The following is a 22,633-nucleotide window of genomic DNA, read 5'->3' as shown; positions in this document are numbered from 1 at the left end:
TCGGTTTCAGGCAGCAAGAATAATGTTCACCACAAAGGATGGGCTCTGTAAGCATTGATTTCTCCTATTTGTCCCTGAAATATGAGAGCTGCCACTGCCTGGACCGAGCAGGGCAGAAGTCCAGTTAAGGACAGATGCAGGGACAAGCTTGCTCCTGGGCCCTGGGCAGCAGCTGAGCCACCTGGGCCTCAGTCCGCTCCTGGACCTTGAGGACCTTTTGGTCCCAGCATAGCAAGTGCAGTGAGCTTCATCTGAACCTTCCTTCCCACAGTCAGCCTCACGGTGGCCTCCGCCTCTGTCAGTCTTGTGCCCTGGGCTGAGAGATCTTGATGGTGTCTGCTCACACCCAGAGTCCACTTCAGCTGACACTGAATCTAGGGCATCCCCCCAGCTAGAACCCCCACCCCGCACCCACACACATCAATCCACCAGGAAGGCCTGTGCGTGAGCTCCCACACCGCGAACAGGTGCGTGCCCACACTCACACATACACACAGGTGCACGTGCTGCAGGTCCTGTCACACAAAGCTGCCCTCTCTGCTTGGCCCACCTCTCTGTGTCACCCCTCTCCATCACCCAGCTCATCCTTCTCCCATCTTCCCGGCCCTGTCCCCCAGGGCACACTGAATTTACAGGGGCCCCTCCCTGGTCACACCCTCTGGGAAGGGAGCCAGGGCCCAGGTGCAGAACCACCAGGAACTTCTCTCCTTCCCGCTCTGGGCAGAGTGCACCCTCCTGGCAACTCAGAGACCGGGGTCTCCTCCCAACACCTTCCCAATCCTGGGCATCGGCAGCAATGCCTTTGTCTTCAAAGTGAGGTTAACAAACCCGCCTCAAAGGGTCAGACAGTGTGGGATTAAGCGGCCCCGGAGGCCTCAGGCGGCCGCTCCCCGTCGGCTCCTCCTGCTGGCCCACAGCTGCCCTGCCGCGGCCACTGCATGACTGCTCCTCTGAGAGGCTGCGTGTCCTCAGGAGACCAGCAGCGTGTGCACACGCACGTGCGTGCGTACACGACCACCACCCTTCACTGACCCAGAAGAGCTCTTCTGACTTGTTCCCCCAATAACAGGAATGAGCCACCCTGAAACTTCCACCTTCTTCAGGCAGCTCGGGGATCACAGGTGACCAAGTGATGGAGGTGATCACAGTGAGGCCCGTCTGCAGCCAGATACCAGGGGAGCTCTGGTCAGTGCTGAGAAAACCAGTGTGCCCAGAGCTGGTTTGCTGTGGGGGCCCAATTACATAGGGTCCATGTGAGTCTGGGTTAAGGTCAAGATAAGGCCAAGTTAGGGGCTTAGCCAAATACAGTCCCAGGCTAAAGTCAGTACGGGCTGGATTCATGGACTGTGTAGGGGCCAAGAGTAGGCTAGATCAGTGTTCAGCACAGGGCCAGCTTCCGAGGCCAGTGTGGCACCCAGCAAAGCATCATGACCCTGGGGGCCAGACTGGGATCCCTTTAGGACAACCTCTCTATTCAGAACAGTCAGGTGGCTCTTTGCTCTCCCAAATCCAGGACCGCATGGAAGTAGGGCCCTCCGGAGGCAAGAAGCCCTGAAGGTGAGTCGTGTCAGGCCCCAGGGAGCGCCCCCCCACTCCAACACCTCCAGACGTTGGAGCTGCCCCTGCAGGCCCTGTGCACACAGAAAGACCGGCCCGAACTGTTGCCGAGAGGCCAGGTGCACTGTGGCTGTGACCGTGGGGTACAGCTTGCTGATGGCTGCACCCTCCCAGCACCACTGGAGTCTCCTCAGGATAATTATTTATTATTCATAGTCATCAGCATCTTCATTAATTATTCATATGATCCTTAATTATTATCCTTAACAATAAGAGCAGTAAATAGCAGAAAAGTCCTTGAGGTGCCTAAGGCCCAGGGCCGGGTGCCTCCGGGCAGTTAGACCAGCTACTGCCCCCAGGGCAGTGGGGGGACCACAGACCCCCGTCCACTGCCCCGCCCTGCCCCTGCCCCTCCCACGGGGGCTCAGGGGACCGCAGGAGGAGATGGTCCCAAGGGCTGGGGGAGGGGCTGTGCCTTCCTGTTCCTCTCCCCTCCGCGGCCAGGGCCTCCCGGGCAGGGCCTCCACGGGGAGGGGCCCAGACAGTGCGCTGAACCCTGGGTGAGCCATGTGTCCACACTGGGCAGCCCCACTAACTTCCTGGGTCTGAGCCATGTCTGTGCAGGGGCTGGGAGGTGAGGGCCCCCAGCTGGCCCGGCAGGGAGAGGCGTCGAGCGGGGCCATCTTGGGGTAGCTCCTCGCACGCCATGAACTGGGAAACCTGCAAAAGAAATGGAGTGAGAAGCCAGGAGTGGAGGATGTATAGAGGGGGGGGATGGTCAGAGGACAGAAAGGGTCAGGAGGGAGGCCGACAGAAGAGGGCAGGAGGGGATAAAGAGACCGGCCAAGGCAGACAGAGCAGGACTCCGACCACAAAGGGGAGGCCCGAGGTTGGAAGGAGAGAAATGCACTCTCAAGGGCAAGAGCCAAACCCAGCAGCTGGGGGCCTCGGGAGCTTCCACCTGCCACAGGGGAGAGCCAAGGCCGTAGCTGCTTCCTTCCCCAGGGAACGTGGCAGCTGAATTGAAAACCAACCCAGAATAAGGGACCCTAAGCTGGGACAGAAGCTGGATGGAAAGAGAAACAATGTTCCTTCCTCCAATCTAGAAAGAACTCAGGGACCCAGAAACAGAGGCAGGCTGGCGGCCAGGCCTCGGAAGGCCAGGGAGAGTGCCAGGGCAGGCGGGAGGGGGTTTGTGGGTGCTGACGAGTCTGCTGTGAGATCTCTGCGGGGGCGGCTGTGAAGGGAGACTGGCACATTTGCTGACGTGGGCTCTGGTGTCTGCAAACAGGAGCAGGCAGCATATGGGAGGGGGGAGCAGATGCCAGAGGAAGTGGGGATCAGAGCCCAGGCCACCTCTGGTAGCCAGAGGAGCCCCTTCTAGGGGCCCAGACACAGCTCTCCTGTCTGGACGCCACTCAGGAGAGGACAAAGGACAATAGAAGCCCATCTCTGGCAGGAGAGGAGAGATGCCGGCCAGGAGTGCTACCCTGGGGCTTAGCCAAAGCCTTGAGGACAACCCTGCAAAGGGCCCAGCATGAGAGCCACTGGTTGGCAGTAGAGCCAGACCCAGGGGGTGCCAGGCACTGCAGGGACCTGGGACCCTGTCCCAAGGGGACCCCGGCATACAGACCCACCACCAGGCCTCGGGCTCAACAGTCCCCTCTACTTGTAGCCATGACACAGGCACCATGAGTAGATCTGGCCATGCAGGTGACACTGGGGGAGCACATGTCACTCAGCTGGCTGATTTCCTTGGCCCAGCTGTCTAGGGGCTTGGTTTGAGGGCTCTCCTGCCTTGCTCTGTCCTCACAGCTCCTGGAGCACAGCCTGGGAGGAGGGCAGGAACAGGGTGGGAGGAGCCTGGGGCCCAAGGCCGAGCAGAAAGGGTAGCAAAGCAGGTCTGGGAGGGAATCAGGGTAGAAAAGGCAGGGATGGAATGCTCAGAACTTACCTGAGAAAGCGAGTCCAGGGTGAGGGTGGGGATGGGGCTGACGGGCAGCAGAGGGGAGGTGGAGGTAGGGCCAGGCCCCGGGGTGGTCACAGCACTGTAGGCAGGTGGGACCAGCGTCATCTGCCTCTGCAGCAGCTGCAGAACGGTGGCCATGTCTGCACTCAGCCGGGTCTCCAGCCTGGGGCAAGAAGGAGGAGGATGCTCTGGGTCTCCAGGAGGTGGAGACATGAGTAACTGTGACTTGGGGACCACCCTATGGACAGCCAGCTGGTCAACCCCAGGCTCGCTCTTCATTCTAGGTGTGGCAGCCCCTGGTTCAGCTCTGAATGCAAGAAGACGGTCAAGCTACTGGACACTCAGACAGGACTGGACAGAGCAGACACCCCTGCACCCTGCAACACTGCCAGAAACCCACAGGTCACAGAGCAGTACTCCCACGCCCAACACCTACTAGACCGTCCCCCTTGACACACACACCTGGGCCTAAGCTGGATCCCAGGGACCACCCTCACCTGTTGAGCTGCCTCTGGAGGGCATCCAGCCTGCTCTCCACATCGCCCCGGGACCGCCGGCCCGGGCTGGAAAGAGGGATGTTGAGGAGGCTGGGGGCGGGGGCGGGGCAGCGAGGCAGCTCCTGGTACTGGCGGCCCCGGCTGTCCCCCCAAAAGCTGAAGATGTTGGACACTCCTGAGAAGGCGCCTGGAGCCAGAGAACTGGGTTGAGATGGGGACAGATGCCATTTCCCGCCCACCCGGGCAGCCCTGGCCCTACCTGACAGGGGGTTACAAGTGTCACTGCTCTTCTCTCCGTCCTCAGTCAGGGGGTCCCCACCCGGCGGCTCTCCGGGGGGCCTGGGGCTGGAGAAGGGCACCAGGCGGAGGGGGCTGGAGCTGCGGCCTGGGCCCTCATCCTCACTGCTCTCAGGGCTGGAGGGGCCGCTGGACAGGCTCTCCCCCCACGGCCCCACCTGCCGGCCCCGGCCACTCGGCCCTGCCCCCGCCCGGCTGGGCCCCAAGGCTGACACCTCCCCTGGCTGTTCCGGGTCTGTGGGAAACAGAGAATGAGCCTCAGAGGGGCAGGCACGGAAGGGAGGAGGGGTGGAGCAGAGGGAAGAGAAGGAAAGGGCCTGGGTCAGGGGGATGGGAGCAGCCCTGGGAAAGGACCGCACAGAACCCCCTGGTTTGTCCCAGGTGGTTTCTTCTGCTCTCTTTCCCCACTTTCAAGAGGACTGAGAACTCCCAGTGCAGGACCAGGTCATCTCTGACCTCTGGTTGCACAAGCACGGGCCGCGGCACTGCTGGGCAGGGCTCTTGGGACCCTGTACCCTCAAACCCCGTTCTGGCCTCCTCGCCCTCCTTTGCCCTGTCTTTTCTCCCATCATCAGTTCAAGGCAGCACCCACCAAGACGCCAGTCCTGGAGGACCAAGCAAACTTAGGCATGCCCGTGCCCTGGAGGGTGGAAGAGGGCTTCCTGTAGGAGGTGACAGTTCAAATGGGCCTGAAGGGATGGGCAGCGGTTGGACGGCTGGGGTGAGTAGTGGGAAACACTGAAGGTGGGGGCAGGAGGTCTGTGGAGCCTGTGTGGAGCAGACCGGGCCGGACCCCCGCGCTCCGCCCTCCTCCCTGCCTCCCCTAGGCCCCGGCCCCCGCCTGCCTCCCGGCTCACCTGCACCCCGCCCCCGCCGCTCCCCCGCCTCACCCTTGTCCGTGCGCCTGCGGAAGGACAGCTTGCGCTTGCGCTGCCGATTGAAGCCGCCCTCCAGCTCTGCACTGCCGGGAGAGCCAGGGATCATATTGGTCTGCAACCGAAAGCGGTGTCAGGGCCTTTGCGCGCCCTCCCACCCTGCCCGGTCCCGCCCAAACCCCCTCATTAACAGAAAAGGTGGGGCTGGGAGTGCCGGCTCTGGGAGATTGACTTCTGTCCCAGGACCAGGGCTGAGACTGGTATTTTTCACAACCTGGTCTGACCCAGCTACCGTTTGACAGGCAGGGAAACAAGGCCAGAGAAGGTCACACAGGGAAGGGGCAGCCACCCAGCGTGCAGCCTGCCACGCCTCCCACTTACATCTCGCAGATTGAAGGTGATCTCCAGGCTGGACCAGAAGTGGTCAGAGAACTCGGGGTACATGTCCAGCACCTCCAGCAGGTCGTCCCGGTGGATCTTGTGCAGGTCACAGTAGGTGAGGGCCCGCACATCCCCGTTGGACTTCCCAGGCCTTGCATACAGGTTCAGAGGCTCTCCGAAGATGTCATTCTTCCCTGGAGGCCACCAAGAGGGGGGCTCAGCCCCTGGGGTGGCAGCAGAGGCAGCAGGCACCTGTCTTCTGGGCATTCTCACCCTGGGCCAGGCACCTCCCCTCAGTCTGGTCAGCAGCCTCCAGAGCCAAGGAAGCATCAGCCAGCCCCATCCTCCCGAGGCTCCCAAAGGCAGGACATGTGCGGAGCCCCAGGGGTAAAGGGCCAGGAACCTTGTGCCTCCCAGCTACTGGGCCAGCCAGCAGCTCCAGCCCAGATGCCGGGCTCTGCCCATGGCCCTGGCTTCCTTGGGTTCCAACTCTACTTGTACTCCCCAAAGCCCATGTTCCAAGCACCCTCCTGGCCAATTCCTACCCCCTCATTAACTGTTCTTCAAACTACAGATCATAACACAGTAGTGACTCAAGACCAGCATTTTGTTTACTGAAAGAAAATACGGTAGCACAGCTACAGCACAGCACAAAACAGAAACCGCCAGAACGCAGTACGGCAGCCGGTGTCCGGCAAAACTTTGGTTTTAGTTGTGTTTGGGGGCGTTTGTGGCATGAGTGTGTGTTTATGCTGAACTGAGAAGTCAAAATCTAAAAAGACCCACCGTGACATATCTGCCCTGAGGTGTCCAGGGCCAAGGGAAAGACAGGCAGAGGGCAGGAAGTCCCCAGTGCCCGGGCACACCTGCCCACGTGCACAGGGAGCGGGGAAAGCAAAGGGTGGGAGGGGAAGAGGAGCAGGACTCCCTCGGCTTGGGACGCGAGGGCTTGGCTGTATTGCCTGAGGCTGCAGGGAACCACGTGGCCCTTGGTAAAATCAGATGCATAGCCTGTCTCCACTGCCCACCTTGGAGCATCTGGATTTGGTCCTGTTTTAAGGAGCAAGAGTGGCACTGCCTATGAAGAGACCCCAAATGGAAGGCCCCAGAATTCAGCAGCCCACCCCATGCGGGGCTCCTCTCTGCCACGCCCCTGGAGAGCCTGAGTTTAAGTGAATTAAAGGAGCTCAAGGTCCCAGTGGGCAGTCCCCAGTCCACAGCCCCCAGGGCTATGTCCTTCCAGGGCTCGGACCTCTCCAGGCCTCAGCAGGCAGTTCAGGCCCAGCTCCCGGTCCCCGCCGTACCCAGGATGGCCACCACAACATCACCCCGCAGGATCTCGATGGAGCCCCGGGAGATGAAGTAGAGGGCAGTGAGCAGGTCCCCAGCGTGCACCAACGTGTCCCCTGGTGGCGCGTGCGTCGTCTTGAACTTCATGGCCAGGGCCCGCAGGCAGCCCTTGGTGGCCCCTCGGAAGGGCTTACAGTGCTGCAGCAGCGAGCGGTTCAGGTGCAGGCAGATGTCAGCCTGCAGGCACTCGGGGAAGCCCTTCAGCACCTGGGGGAGGGGGGCTGGCTCAGCATGCCCTCTTCTGGGACCCCACACCCACCCCCTACCCAGATGTCCTGCAGGAAGCACCAGAGCATCCAGCATGGGGCCAGGGACCTGGGTGCCCATTCCAGCTCCACCCATCCCACCCCTTCTAGCTGTGCAGCCCTAGGGATGACGCCTCACTGCTCTAACCTCCAGGTTCTTATGTGTGAGGTGTGGAGACCAGCTCCTGCCTGGGGCTCTTGTAAGGATTAAAGATGATCACCTAGAGCCTGGTCTGGCCCCCGCCCCAAAGTGAGAGCTCTCCCCGTTAACAAGCTCACAGGCAAAAGGAGGGTGACGTACCTCTCAGGGTCCTCCCCAGTGCTAACTGGGACCTCCTGAACATGGAGTGTGACTCTGGTGGGCTGATCCGTGCTCACTGCACCAAGAGGAGTCCCCACGGTCACCCTGCTCCCTCCAGTCCCCACCAGCCCGTGGCCAAGCGCAGTGGCCTCACCGCGTTCATGTCGATGCCATTGGTGTAGGACCAGGCATGCTGGAAATACTCTTCAAGGCGCTGGCGCAGTGGGTTGGGGATCTGGTGGAAGCGGATGAACTCCCGCACACGGAGCATCTGCGTGTGGTAGCGGGCCGTGCCCGAGTACAGCCGCTGGATGATGGCCGACACATTGCCGAAGATGCTGGCGTACATGAGGGCTGGGAGCAGGGTGATGGGGCCGTCAGTATCTGAAGGACCCCAACCGCCCTTGCCCTGAGTCAGGGACACATGCAGTCATGTCTCAGTGTGAGCACACATTCGTGATGCACACACACAGACGCCCAGGCACACCCGCCCCTCCGCTCTGCCTTGTGCCTCTACCCTGGTGTCCCAGCACCCAAATGTGCCATGATGGAGGCCCCTGGGACTTAGAGACCCCACTCTGGCTCATCTAGCACCCTCCCTCTCCTCTGTCCCGGGCTCTTTCTAGACCCTGGGCCACTGGCTTTTCCTACCCCCAGCCCCGGGGGCACTCACAGCCGATAAGCATGACACAGATGGAGAAGATCTTCTCGGAGTTGGTGTTGGGGGAGACATTGCCGAAGCCCACGCTGGTGAGGCTGCTGAAGGTGAAGTAGAGGGCGGTGACGTACTTGTCCTTGATGGAGGGGCCGCCCAGGCCGCTGCTGTTGTAGGGCTTGCCGATCTGGTCGCCCAGGTTGTGCAGCCAGCCGATGCGGGAGTCCATGTGCGGCTGCTCCATGTTGCCAATGGCGTACCAGATGCAGGCCAGCCAGTGCGCGATGAGTGCGAAGGTGCACATGAGCAGGAAGAGCACGGCCGCCCCGTACTCCGAGTAGCGGTCCAGCTTCCGCGCCACGCGCACCAGCCGCAGCAGCCGCGCCGTCTTCAGCAGCCCGATCAGCTGGAAGCAGGGGGGGGATATTCAGTGTTGGGGGCAAATGAGGAGTCGGGGCTCTGTAGCCCTCGGGGGTGGTGGCAGGGGGCAACGGAGGTGAGATCTCCAAAGACTTCCTCCCAGAACCTCTTCATAATAGAAGCACCTCCCAGGCGATGGGCCCAGCACAGAGTCACATTAATCTTCGTGCTAGCTCTGTGACAAAGGGCTCACGGTCCCCATGATGAGAATGAGGAAATGGGCTCAGAAAGGTGCACCCACCCTAAGATGCCTGGCCAGAGGACCCACTAGCTTCCAGGGCACTTTCGTGGGACTCAGAAGCCAGTGGCCACTTTGGACAGGCACATTAGGAAAAGGGGAGCTCTCTGGACCTCTAAAACCAGGGAGAAGCTCATATGGAAAGGAGAGCAGGCCCAGATTAGCTAGGGCACCTGCTGTGGATCTGCGGCCCTCCTTCTCTCACAACCCCCTTGGCCTCACCACCTCCCACCTGCTTCCCTCCTTTCTCCCCTGCGTCCCTGCCAACCCACCTCCTCAGAGCCAGAGCCGAAGATAAGTAAGTCAAAGGGGATGGCAGCCACCATGTCGATGAGGAACCAGCCCTTGAAGTAGTGGACAGCGATGCGGCCAGGGTGGCTGACCACCTCCTCGTTGGCGTTGACGTAGGTGGTGCGAAAGTTGATGAGGATGTCCACGATGAACATGATGTCCACGATGAGGTCCACCACAGCCAGCGGCTGGCAGGCATAGCCACAGTCGGGGCCCGCGGAGCCCTCTTCGGTCTCCTTCAGCAGGAAGGCAGCCGAGTAGGGGGTGAAAACGGCCGTGTAGATGACCAACAGCAGGATGAGCCAGTCCCACACAGCCTTGAAGGGGCTGTAGTGCAGGATGGTCCAGCGGTGAATGCGCGGCGCCTGCAGCTTGTACTCTGGCAGCACGTCGGCCCCCAGGGACAGGACCTGAACGGGCAGGGAAGGTGGAGGCGAGCGCATGATGTCCAGCTGGGGTCCCAGCACAGGAGGACAGGCCACAGGCCATCCAGGGTAGGAGCAGGTGACATCTCTGCTGTGCCCTCCAGAGAAGAGGCCAAGTAGTGTCGGGGCCGGGCCTACACTCAGCCAAGTGGCCACAGCCACTGACCACCCCTTGACTGGGGCACTACAGTTCCCCATGCTGCACAGGACCTCTTGGCCAGCCACCTGAGTCCAGGGCACCTCACAGTAACACCCACAAGTACTCCCCCCACCAGCAATGCAGACCCATAACTGGGGATATAACTCCCACCATGAGATCTTGCCTGCCCCCTCACCCAAGACCACATATACACACGTGCACACAAGCATGTCCCACATACACCACGGTCCAGAAAATGCTCCAATGACCACATCTCCCAGCCTAAGCGATATAAATGGTGGCAGTCCCTGTAGTTCCTTACAAGTCCCACTGCTGGTGGTCCAGGGACTGAGCCCCTAATGTCCCTTCATGCCACTGGCCCAAGGACCCAGCCACCCAGATCCAGGTCCCCTGGCATCCGGGGAAGAGAGACCAAGACACTCCCACCCTCCCCTTACTCGCCCTGGACCAGAGCAGACGTTCAGAAGTGACCACCCAGCCTGCAAAGGCTCACCTCACGTCCTGCCTCCTCCTCACTCAGGCAGAGGCAGGCTCGCCACCCAAACCAGGTGGCAGTAGCCACGTCACCCTTTCTCCCCAAACTAGGCAGAGCTGAAGACAGCTTTCCCACACTGTCCCAGGAGCTTCTGTCTGTCCCCCTGTGGCCTCCCCCTACCCCTCAGAATCCCCAGACTTTCCCAGCCTGGCCCTGTCTTCCCTGGGCAGCCAAACCCAAGGCTCCCCACCCCCTTGAGAGCCAAGGTTGAAGACCCCACGGGAGCAGCACTAAGTGTCAGGGCCCCGCATCCTCCAGCCTCTGTGCAGTGGGTGGAGCCCCAAAGATTCCCATTTATAGTCAAGCTGGGGATTCCCCTGCAACCACCGCCCGCCCCCCCCAGGTGGGCTTCAGAGAACATCTCCTTAGAAGAAGTAAGTAGAAGTTAAGACGGGCCATAGTTAGGGGCTTAGCCACCCTGGGGTGGCCACAGGGGCTCCAGAGGCACATGATGAGGGTGGCTGGGAACATCTGAGGCCTGCGGCAGAGGAGGGAGCATGTGGCTTCCAGGTCCCCACTTCTGCCCTGCTTTCAGCCCAAGCCACCTGTTCCTTAAGGCAGAGAACATGGGGCAGTGACCTTTGGGGAGTCAAGTGGGTACTGAAAAATTGGAACTGACCAGAGCCCTCGCAGACTAGGAAGCGAAAGAAGGGGCTCCTTGCCCGGCTCTCCGGGGACTGTGCTGGACCACACCTGACAGATGTGGTCCTGCCCCTCCTCCCCGAGTCTGCCCACAGCAGGACTAGCACCACCCCAATGTACAAACACACACAGACACACACATACACACACACACACACACACACACACACACACACACACGAGACAAGCCCAGAACACAAGCCCTGGACCCACAGACCTCATCCTACAGGGGCTAGGCTCAGCCCTGGAACCACCAGTTTACCATACGGCCTTGGGCCAGCGTGCAACCTCCCCTGACCTGCCAAACCCTGGTTCCTCACCTGTGGCCGAGAAGACTCTCCCCCACAACTGTCCCCCAGCCGCGAGGAGCGTAAGAGCCAAGACAGACAGCTCAGCTGCCAGGTGGGAGTCTCAGACTCACCCCTGAGCCACTCCAACGCCCCCCTGCCATCCTCCCTGAGCTTGCTCCTGGCTCTCTCACAGAAGCCCCTGGGGGCAGAGAGGTGGCTCCCAGGAGGTGCCTACACAGTCATCAGCCTGGGGAGCCACCAACACCTCAGGCTGCCCCAAAAGAGGTGAACCAGGTGTCCCAGCTCAGCCTGCCCTCACTACTCATCCAGTGGCCTCTGACCCCCAGCCTCCTCAGACTCCAGGCCCCAAACCTAGACCCCAGAAGCAGCCCACACCTCCCTCGTCTACCACAGGGTTCACCCCAGCACACGGAGTGCTGGAGGGATGGAGCCCCAGGGCATCCAAGCCAGGCCGGGCTGCTGCCCGCCAGCCCTCCCACTCTCCCAGCCTGCTGAGGGAGGTGGGGTGAAAGCAGGAGGCACACTCTTCCCCCATCTCCCCACCATCCTCTCTGGGCACCCATTTCATTCCTGTTCCCCTCTCTTCCTTTTACGTCTCAAGCTAGAAGACTGGACCACGGAAGCCCACGGAGAGCAGAAGCCCTGGCAACGAAAACACTGTCCACCTAGCCTGGCAGGCCTGGGAAGAGCAGGCTGGAGCCAAGAGTGGTATGAATGGGGCCACAGACCCCATGGCTCCCCAAACCATCCTGCATTTCTGAAGCCCTCTCCCCGCCTGGAACCAGAGCCCTCTGGGCCACATCTGACTTGTGGTCTCAGTGCCCCAGCCCCGGAGGGAAAGGGAGGGACTGGGGGATCACCTACCTCCTGGGCCACCAGGCTGGAGATGCGTACGGCCCGTCTCACCCGGCCTTTCTGGGCCCTGGGCTGCAGGGCCCCTGTCCCGCTCGCCTTCCCCGCTGGGGCTGCCATGGAGGACTTGGCTCCCCCCAGCCTGCCTGCCCTGGGGCCCTAGGGCCCAGCCAAGCACCTCACCTGCTCCCCAACAGCAGTCCCAGCCCAGGCTGTGCCCCAGAGACTGGCGGCCTGGCTCCCGAGGCAGCCTCTGGCATAAAGCCAGGGTCGCCAGGGCTGGATCTCGGGGCTGGGGTCACCCTGGCAGTGAGCGTGGATAGCGGCCCGCCTGGCTCGGGCTGCCCATGGCCCCCTGGTGCGGGCCCCGCTGCCAGAGTGCCGCGCTGTGCCTGCTGCCAGCCCAGCAGCCGCTAGGCGGTCGGTCGGAACCTCGGCTCCTCCAGCCGGCCCCTCCTCCTCCCGGGTCCCCACCCCCACCCGCCACACTGGGCTCCCCCGCCCCGCCCCGCCGGCCAGAGGCCCCCTCCCCCGCGGGCCCGCTCAGGGCTCCTGCTGCAGCCGCTCCCGCAGCCCGCGCCCCTCCCCCTCCCCCAGCAGCCCGGCCTGTCACCACAGATTAATGGTCTCCCCGACACCCCCGCCCCGCCGGTCCAGTGCCCAGCCAGCCAGAGTCAGACACCCAGAGATGGAGAGACTGCCCGGTGACCAAAGAGCCAGGAACACGCGCGCATGCTGACACACACAGACGCACAGACCACAACACGACAGCACACACGGTGGGCACCGGAGCAGGGCAGAAGCCTGGGCTCCAGGTGGGGCAAGAGAGAGGCAGGGACGGGAAGGGGTGAGGAGTAGGCAGCCAGATATGGGGCCTAGGGTGTGGGAGAACGTTCTGGAGTCCAGGCCAAGGGGCTGGAGACCTGGCAGGGGCCCAGAGAGCCAGAGGCAGCAGCGGGAGCAGGGCCAGGAGGAGGGCCGAGGAGGCAGCGAGCAAGAGCGGACAGCTCCCTCACTCCGGCCAACTAGGGGAGCTGCTGTGGGAGGGACAGGAAGGGGCAACGGGGACTGAGGCGAGGCAGGCGTGTGACAGAAGCCCCCACAGTTCCTGCTTCCAACTCCTGAGCCTCCCCCACCCTACCCCGAAGGCCAGGACCGTGAAGGGGCTGAGATGGACTGCGCAGTGGAGGTGATGCCAACCACCTTACTGCCAAAAGGCGGTAGGAGACCAGCAGGTCTTGCCACTGGACAGTGCCCCCCAAGGCTGGCAATCTCTGACCCAGGATTCAGGGACTTGATCCTCTGTATCTGTGCCCCCACCACCACACCCTCCCCTCCCAACACGGGAAGGAAACTCTCCTCTCTTGTGGTTTGGGGAAAGGATGGGCACCTCTAGGGCACCCTGGCCCTAGCACCCTCTGACTGGCTCATCATATTGGCCTAGAAGAATCAGGACCCCCCAGTCTTGACCTCTGTGGCCTCTTCTAATTTGAAGTTTCCTGTTGGTTTGCCCCCCAGTGCTCTCCTACCACAAGGTGTGAACAGACCCTGTTGTGCCCCTCTGGAGGCCTTCTCCTACCCACCCTGACCCTCCCAGGGGCCCAGCCTCAACTGCCATGTCCTCCCTGAGACCCATCAACCTGTCCTCTGTATCTGCCCCATCCCAATGCTACCTCCTCTCCAGTCCTCTTTTCTCCAGGACCTCTCATACTGTTTGTTCTCTTGTCCCAACTCTGAAAGCCCCCCTTCCATCCCCAGCCTGCAGGTCCGCCACCTTCAAGCAGCCCTCAGTGACTGCACCCCTCCACCCCCACTTTTGACCACAGTCCACTCCCACCTTCCCTCCAAGCTCCTCCCAGGTGAGAGGAGAGCCAGGGAGCTGGGCACTGACCTGGGTGACCTTCTCAGTGACGTTGTGGGTCCGCTCCTTTATCTTGGGGGCTATGATCTCCCGGTCACTGGTGGGCGAAGCCAGGAAGGGGTCACCCTTGAGGTCCACAAAGTTGAGGGTGATTTGGGGAATCTTGCTAATGGTGCGGTAGCGCACGAGATCCGAATCTGATGTGGAGTTAAGCAGGCCGCTGCGCAGGGGGTGCATGGCCCCTGGGGTGGAGGGAAAGCGGGTCAGGGCGGCAGGCAGGGTCAAAGGCAAGTCAGGTGGACCACGTAGAGCTGAGGTGGAGACAGGCCCTGCATGAGCCAGGCCGTGGCGTTCAGTGAGTCAATGAAGCCAGCTCAGGAGAGAGGGGCAGAGTCACTGAGAAACAAGCAAGGACAGGCCCCTCCCCAAGTAAAGGAAGCAGTCTGAGATGCAACTATGAGATGACAAAGGAAGAAAAGCCTCCATAAGGGCCTGTTCAGCGGGCCCTGAGGGCCTGCCAGAGGCCCAGGTAGGGGCAGGACAGAGATGCCTCTCCCGCCCTCCAGACTCCCCATGGCCATCCCCACTCCAGCTGGGAGAGCCAGCTGCAGGGCCAGCAGGGCTCTGAGAGTGGAAGAATGCAGGGGGATAAATGCATGATTAATGCACTAAAAGGCCACTTAATGGGATTAAATATGGGCTTAATGGGATTTCCGTCTCCCAGGCACACTGGACAGGGCAGGGAGGGAGGAAGCTGAGGTCCTGGAATGGGGCAGGCCTGGGGTGGGGACGCGGCCAGGCGGTTCCTACAGGGGTGGGGGCCGGCACTCACCGGTGCTGGCGTGTCGTGGTGGTGGGGGCAGCGCCCCAGCGCGCATGGCCTCGATGTCGTCGGCCGAAGAAGCGCGGCGCACGCTGGCGCAGCTCTCTCGGGAGCGCGTCCGGGCCAGGCTGCAGCTGGAGCCCGAGGCGTCGGGGTTGAGGCTGTGCGCCCGGGGCGACGGGTGCGGGCCGGGCGCGCAGGAGGGCGGAGAGCCGGGTGCCACCAGGGCACGCCGCTCCTCCGCCGGCCCAAGCCCCGCCACGTGGTTGTCCATAGCCGTCACCTCATCCAGGGCCAGCGACTCGCTGCTGGGTGCCGCGGGCGTCAGGTCCACGTCCACCACCACGGCCCCTGGGGCACCTGCGCCGCCTGTGCCACCCGGCCGCACGGATGACTCCCGGGCAGTCAAGGCCAGCAGTGCGGGCAGCTTCAAGCGGAAGGTCTTCGCGCGGCCTGCGGGGAGAGGGGAGGTGCGTGGCGAGGGGAGGCGCGTGGCAAGGGGAGGTGCGTAGCTGTGGGCACGGCCACAGCCCCAGAGGGGGCAAGGCCCAGGATCTGGAGCCCCAGTCACCAAGGGGAGGAAGGAGGGAAAGCAGGAGCCTTGACAGCCAGCACCCCTGCACCCCCACTCCTACTGCACAGAACTCAAGTCTCCAGAAAAGTCTAGAATACAACCTTATCTAAGGCTCTGGCAATAATAAACCACCATTTCTTGAGCCTCACATCACCGGGGTCTCTACACAAACTGTTTGAGACTCTCACAGCTGCACTAGTGAGTACCATTATGTCTCCATTTTAGACCTGAGGAAATTTAGGCACCAATGAGCTGTGCGATTGGTAGGAGGTCACACAGTGAATGGCAGGGCCTGCGTCTGAATGGAGCAGTGATGCCATGGGCTCCTGCCATGACTTGCCATCTTGCAGATGGCACCTGTGGAACAGGTAGGGCCAGCATTATTAACATCGCCATTTCAGAGCTTGAGAAACCAAGAGGTGATTTTTTTTTCCTGTGACTCTAAGGGAATACTTAAAATTAGACCCAAGAGGGCCTTGGTTGGGGGCAAGGGGGATGACCCTGAGCCTTTGAGTCACAGGAGGATAAAGTGAGGTCCCCAGCCACGGAGACCACTCCCCTCGCATCCTCTTCTCAATTAGCCGAGGCCACAGCAGGGAGCTGGCCAGACCGGGAACAAGGACCAGAGGCAGAAACTTCACGGAGTTGAATCCATGAGAGAGACTGAAACTTCTGATGAGCAGAGGGAACCACTTGGAAGCGGCCAGGGCCATCTGGGAAGGGTGAATCCCCGATCCCTGGGGCAGGAGAGAGGACCACTCCCAGGAGATGATGTGGTGGAAACCCAAGCAGGTAAGGCTGTGAAACCAGTTCTGATCCTGCCCCAAGGACCTGTGAATCTGGACTCAGTCAGTCACTCCACTCCCGTCTGTCCATCCTGAGCCAGATGGGACCAGCCGTATTCTCCGTGTTCTCGCCCCCATCTTTTTGTTTTGTTTTGTTTTACTTTGAGGGGGAGGTAATTAGGTTTATTTATTTATTTTTAATGGAGGTACTGGAGATTGAACCCAGGACTTCATGCATGTTAAGCAGCTCACTCTACTACTGAGCTGTACCTCCCCCCTACCATCTTTGAAAGAATCCCTTGCACACCCCTTCCTGCGGAGCATTGGCCTTGGGTAGCATCATGATCCCAGGGAAGGGAAACCAGGTGTTCCTGCACCAGCCCGAGAGCACAGCTGCACCTACCGGGGGCCAGCCAGCTGGTGGAGGCGGCGCGGTGATTGGTGTCACGGGCTGGGGACCCCACCATGTCTTTCTCCATCACCACCTCAAAGTTGAGGATGAACATGATGACAGCCCCATCTTCGTTCTTCACGGGCACCACATCCACCAGGCACAGGAAGCAGCTCCCTGCAGAGCGGGGACACAGCCGCTGTGGTACCAGGCGGGATGGACCCCCGAACCTAAAGGGGCCTGTCCACTTCTGCCTCCCCCACTGCTCCCACAAACAGTCTCGCCCCTTCTTGCCAGTGTCTCCTGCCCCAAGCCCTCCTCCTGCCACATGCCTGAGTCTCTTCCCCAGTCTGGCCGCTCCAGCTTGTTGCTCTCAAAGCCCGCCCTTTCTCTCTCTCTGCTTGTCTTGTTTCTCCAGCAGCCCCTCCCTATGTGCAGTCTCCTCACACTGGCTGATGCTCCTTTCTCCCCGCATTGTTTCATCTTCTTCCCTAACCTCTCAATGTATCTCTGCTTTCCCTCGTGCAAGGCAGCGCAGCCTGGTGGTTAAGCCCAGAGACTTTAGGCTCAGGATCTCAGGGTTCAGATCCCAGCTCTGCTGCCTCGTCAGATGTGCCTCACTTTCCCCATCTACAAAATGAGAATGATAATCATTCTTTCCTCATAAATTGTACAGATTAAATAAGTCAACACGTGCCAGGTGCCTAGGGCAATGCTAGGCGTGCACTGAACACTATAGACAGGTTAGCAGGTGCGCTGTCTGTCTCTGTCTTTTCCCTACGTCAGTACCCAATTGTTGTGTCATCTACAGCATGGTAAGTTCAGAAGTTGAGAGCAGGAGTTTCAAAAATTTGGCATTGCCACAATATCCAAGCACATGATTTTTGTATTTCACACAAGCATTGGTCTATAACTTACTAGAAATAAAACTGATCCTTCACCAGAGCCGAGAAGCACTGCTTCTACACCTTTCATCAAAGTCACTCATCTTTTTCTCTGTTCTTGGATTTTTTTTTCCCTCCCAATCTCTCTCTCTCTCTGGCCACCAGAGCCCCTATTCTAGGTGATACCAGTCCACCAGGTCAAATGTACCCAGTCCACCTGGCTCCCTGTCCAACTCTGCTCCCTGTCCAGTGCACGGCCCCCTCACCCTCCCCTCTGCTGATTTCTGAAAGAAACCGTGGTGCGCTCTCAGGCTCCGCCTAAAGCCTAGCTCAGGACCCCCACCTGCAGGAAGCCCTCCTGGATGCAACAAGGTGCGTTAACATCCTGTTCCTCTTTCTCCACGGACCCTGTGGGGACCAGGCATTTTCCTCATCTCCTTCTCTTGCCAAGGCAGAGACTTCTTTCCTTGTCTCCGCTCCCCCATGCTCATGTCTTCTCTGAACTGCAGGGGCTTAACTCACCAGTGTCTGCGTCCCCTCTGAAGAGCCTAGCACCTAGAACACTGCACCAGCCGGCAGGTGCTCCAGTGCTGATGCTGAGGGGGCAGTGGTGAGGAAGGGGTCAAGGATCAAGACTGGTAGAGAGGAAGTGGCGGGGGTGAATGAGTCAAGACCAACAACCTGGAGGGGCTGGCAGCCAACCTAGCCCTGGGGAGTGCAGCCGCAGCTTCACCTTGGACCTGAGAAGGCCAGGCACAAAGGGCCTGATTCCTGGGAGATGCTGGCCAGGCTCAGAGAAGATTTTCCAGGGGAAAGAGCTGAGAGGGGGAAGATCAGCGCCTCTAACAGCTGTGGGATTTATCTCATGGAAGGAGATTCTCTGAACCCAAATGAAACACGGTGGCACTGGGATGAGGGGGGCTGGACCAGGGGAGGGGCTGGCCAGGAATTCTCCGCCCCACCCCAAAGCCCTTCCACTCACCACATCCCAGACACTCATGGCTCAGCCTGCGGGACCTGAGCTGGGGGGCTCTTTCTGGGTCTCCCTCCAGTAGCTGCTCCTGTCCCCTGACCTCCGGCCTCTGACATGGCCCGGCTAAAGCCCGGCTGTGGTGTTGGGAGCTGCAGGAGGCCGGGCCCAGCTGGAGACCGTTTGGCACCCAGACAGCCCGCCTAGAGTTTATGCCCTAATATGGTGATGGCCGGCAGCGGCCTGAACAGGGACTAGCCCTCAAAGGGACTAAGGAGAGGCTAGAGACCAGGAAGCCTTCACCCTGCAGACCCCCATTACCCCACCCCTGGGAGCCAGTGATCCAGGCCCCTGATCCTCATTCCTCGCTGGGAAACTCATCTTAGATAAGTCCAGAGTCTGGGACCCCAATGGGCACGGCCCTTCAGGATGGGCTGGGGATCCTGCCCCAGTGCACAGCCTCAGGATTCTGACCTCGAGGCCTCAGCACCTATGCCCACTTCATTCCAGCTTCTCAGCGAGAGAGGCCAGAGCTGCACTCTGCAGCCCAGACAGCCCAGGACACTAGCATCCCAAATTGCCAGCCAGTCCCTGCCAGGCCCCCAAACTCCAGATATAAGCCCCCCTCAGCAGCCCAGTCCCACTCCCCAACCCTAGACCCACAGACATGCACATGGAGCCCTCCTGGTCCTCTCCCTTTGTCAATATTCAAGGAATTTTCCCTTTCAAATAACCCTGTAAAAGCCCTGTTATTCCAAAAATGTGAACTGGAGCCCTGCCTGATGGCTGGGGCAGGATTTGGGGGGTGGAGGGTGGGGGGGCAGTAGGCTCCAGCTGCTGTTTTCAAGGGGACATAAGAGCAAGGAAAGCGGGTGGCCCCCGTTCACCAGGGCCCCATCAGGCTCTGCCTCCCACCACCCTGCCTGGCTGGCTGGGTCTTCCGTGAGCCAGCACAATACCCACCCCAAGCTCTTCAGCCAGACCTCAGCACACCCCATCCCATCACTGGCTGGAATTATGGAGGGCAGGGGTCCCTGCGGGTAGCTGGAGGTCAGCAGGCCAGGGGTGGGACACAGGGACAGCCAGAACTGGGCCTGGGTGCAGAACAAATTGGTGGGGCTCTGACCTTGGGCAAAGAAGTGATGAGAGTCTGTGGCTGGGCTGGCACTGGAAGCACAGAACGGTGCCTCGCCCTCCAGGAGCTCTGCTCCTACCCACCCTAGACCCTGCTCAGCACTCTGCCACTCTTCTCCTCCGACTTGCCCCGCACCCCCAGAGCAGGTTCCGAGCTGAGGCTGCCTTCACCCCAGAGCCGGGTGAGGCTGCAGTTCCGTCGAAAGCCGCTCTGTGGCAGGCACGGCCCACACTCCCGAGGCAGCCAGAACCAGGAGGCGGGGGAAGGAGGGAACCGACTGGAAGAAAGCAAGCGGAGAGGACCCTGCCCCGCCCACAGGAAGCCTGTGGGGTTCCCAGGTGCAAAGGGGCGGGGCACAGGCACAAGAGTTAAGGGGCCTTTACTCATGGCATCAGAATGACTTTGGGCAAGTCACCTGCCCTCCCCCGAGCCCCAGGAGGCTCATCCAGTACCCAAGGGAGGTCTTGATAAAGGGAGGAGGAGGAAGAGTGGGAGATGCAGGTTGGGGGGTGGTCTCAGGAACAGAGAAGCCCCTGCGGCCACCTGGCCCATGTGGCTGAAGCTGGAGAACACCCCGCTCACAGCCCCCGGGCCCAGCCCCAGCTGAGACACCTGGGTCTGGCTGAGGAGGCTGGGCACCCAGCCTTTGCTTGCCTCCTGGGGCTAAGGGCACCCTGGGCCCTGCGGGGATGGAGACCAGGAGAGGAGGGGAGCCATGAATGGATAGCTGCACACTGACAGGCTCCTCTGGGTCTCAGATTGTAATAGCCACAGAAGTCATGCAGCTCACTGCAGGCCACTGAGGAAGGGAAAAGAGGAAGGGGCAGCTGGGGGGGCTCCCGAGAGAGCTAGGCCTGGCCACCTGCCAGGTGCCGCAGGTACAGTTCCTCCTGACGTCACTCATCAGAACACAACGCTGGCTTGCTCCCCGTGGTGCCAACCCCTGCCTGCCAGTGCACCTGGGGGCATCGCCCCGCCCTGAATTCCGAGCCACCCAGAGGCCCCACCGACAGCCCCAAACCCACTTTCCCAACTCTGGGCACCCCTGGCTGTGCCCCAGGCAAGAGCTGCCCTCGGCTTTTGCAAGGAGGCCTTATCTCTGAGGGCAGCACCAGGCAGCGGGGGAAGGGGAGGCCTGCAGGTGGCCTGAGAGTCCTTGGACAAGCTCCCCAGGCAGAGTCTCCAGGCGCGCTCGTCTGCAAACTAGGTGTCATCACAGCTCCTTTGAAGGCGGCTCTTCAGCCCCTCGAACACTCACCGAGCACATGCATGTGAAGTATCTGGGGTGCCCACCCTCCCTGAGACAAGGTTTCCTGGCTCGGAGTCTAGAATGAGATGGCAGAGAGAGGGGTCCTGGGGACTGAGCTGAGCTGATCTGCCCTGACCCTCAAGAGACCCAGGCAACTGCTGTGTGACTATGGGCAGGTCACCCACCTCTCTGAGCTTCAGACTCCCTGTGGGTACTGCAGGGACAAGTGATTCCTGCCCCAGGTGCCAGATGAGATGACAGATGGCCTTGTGGAAGCATCCAGAGCTGTAACAAGGCAGGGTGCCGGGTCCTTGCAGGGAAGGTGACCTCGGGGAGGCAGCCATCCTCACCCTAGTCGCCTTCCTGCCTTGCTGGAGCAGGAGGAGCTGGGCCCAAAGTCACGCTGAGGGCAGGAGGCTGGGGCTCCAGTTGGCCTGTCCGCCCCCAGGCAGAGGCTGTCTCCGGCGGCGGCCCGGGGCTGTGCAGTGTCAGGTTATATTTAGCCTGGTGGCGGCGACAGGAAGATGCAGCAGGAGCTGCTCCTGGCCGGGGGCCACCGTGTCACTAACACCGCTCTCATGGGCAACAGGGGCCCAGAGAGGGCCAGGGACACTGCAGGCCCAAGGGATGGAGCGGGGACGCCTGAGAGGCCATCCAGTGAATGGGTGTGCCTAAGTGTGTGTGTGTGTGTGTGTGCGTGTGCGTGTGTGTGTGTGTGTGTGTGTGTGTGTGTGTGTGAAACAGATGGGGTGGGGGCGATCCTAACCTGACTCCAGGAGCTGAGTGGGACAGACTCGCCCGTGGATACTCACTGCAGGACAGGAATGGGGAGCCACGATCCAGACCCCAGCTCACACAGAGGAAGCATCTCCAGACAGACCCTCCCCCCGCCCCTCCAGCCTCACACCTTCACAGGGACCCATAGGGCCATACAGAGGGCCTGTGCAGTCATCCAGACTAACACCCACACCCCTGCAGGTGGCCTGTCTGTGCTGTCTTTCCCCGAAGCCACTGTGACGTCTTCGGGAGAAGAGCTCTTTCTAGAAAATCTCTGGGGCTCAGCCCCACTCAACCTCTGAGGATGCAGCCTCATAGTCTATAAACTGGGAAGCACACCCCTGCTCCGCTCCACAGAAGCCAAGGAAGGTGAAACCGGGCCATGTTTATTCAGGGAAAGCTTCTCTTCACAGCTCCATCCCGTCCCCCACCTCCCTGAGGCCTCCACACTTAACCTCCCTCCTCCTGCTTCCTGGAGCCTGTCCCTCTGCAGAATCCTTCAGAATCCCCTGTCCCCGACCCACACATCCTTCAGCCTGCTCTCCCAGCTGGGCCTCCCATCCCCGGACACACAGACTGGCCGAGTCGCCAGCAGGCTGGTCCGGGCGCCCCCTCCAGCACACCCCAGCTTCACCAGACCCTCCCACTCCCCACGGCCCCATCCGGCTTCTCTCTAGCTCCTCCCAACCCTCTAGGCCCCGAAGGCCCCCTCTACAAAGAGCTCCTTGACTGCTCCACCTGGCCCACAGGGACGTTTCTCATTGAGAACTCTTCTCAAACTAGATCCCTCGTAGAGGGGGTAATTGTGCATGGCTTCTGGGGTGAGCTTCCTCCCTCCCCCCAGAGCCCTGAGGGCAGGGTGGGGCTGGCCTCGAGGGAGGTACTGGGTAAGCAGGTGTCCAGGGACTGACTGTGGACTCCAGGGCAGTGACCTGCGCTGACGGCAGGTGTGGCCAGGGCCATCTCCCCACCCTCTAAGCTCCCTTTCAGATCCAGGGGCACTGACTGTCCTTCCACAAGAGGATTTGCCCATTTCAAACCCACCCTCAGCAGTGAGAACCCCCATGGGAATTAGGTGATGTCTTTTGCTGAAGCACTGTGAAATCCAGTCAAAAGCATAGAACATGGAAGCTGACCACCCAGCCACGGGTGGCAAGGATACAAAGAGCCGTGGTCCACCAGG

At 60.9% G+C, this 22,633-nt stretch overlaps 1 protein-coding gene across 4 annotated transcripts in view; it reads right to left on the bottom strand.

Moving 5' to 3' along the window:
• Positions 1-1,742: 1,742 nt before the first annotated feature.
• Positions 1,743-22,633, bottom strand: part of KCNH2 (potassium voltage-gated channel subfamily H member 2) — a 57,797-nt gene continuing 36,906 nt past the window's right edge. For 2 of the 4 annotated variants that reach the window (XM_072964182.1, XM_072964181.1), the window contains exons 3-15: positions 16,448-16,612; positions 14,695-15,138; positions 13,893-14,104; positions 9,058-9,486; positions 8,146-8,533; positions 7,627-7,826; positions 6,881-7,133; positions 5,577-5,770; positions 5,211-5,310; positions 4,283-4,555; positions 4,024-4,210; positions 3,512-3,689; positions 1,743-2,277 (exon numbers count right to left, since the gene is read on the bottom strand). In XM_072964182.1, the coding sequence (XP_072820283.1) occupies positions 2,149-2,277; positions 3,512-3,689; positions 4,024-4,210; positions 4,283-4,555; positions 5,211-5,310; positions 5,577-5,770; positions 6,881-7,133; positions 7,627-7,826; positions 8,146-8,533; positions 9,058-9,486; positions 13,893-14,104; positions 14,695-15,138; positions 16,448-16,612 (3,152 nt within the window). In that variant the 3' untranslated portion in view covers positions 1,743-2,148. Of the gene's footprint in view, positions 2,278-3,511; positions 3,690-4,023; positions 4,211-4,282; positions 4,556-5,210; positions 5,311-5,576; positions 5,771-6,880; positions 7,134-7,626; positions 7,827-8,145; positions 8,534-9,057; positions 9,487-12,013; positions 12,528-13,892; positions 14,105-14,694; positions 15,139-16,447; positions 16,613-22,633 lie in introns of those variants that run through there. The other 2 variants (XM_072964183.1, XM_072964184.1) reach the window with 2 other exon arrangements.

Source organism: Vicugna pacos, chromosome 7 (assembly GCF_048564905.1).
Source record: "Vicugna pacos chromosome 7, VicPac4, whole genome shotgun sequence".
In the NCBI taxonomy this organism is placed as follows: Eukaryota; Metazoa; Chordata; class Mammalia; order Artiodactyla; family Camelidae; genus Vicugna; species Vicugna pacos.
This window is presented reverse-complemented; position numbering and strand designations above follow the sequence as displayed.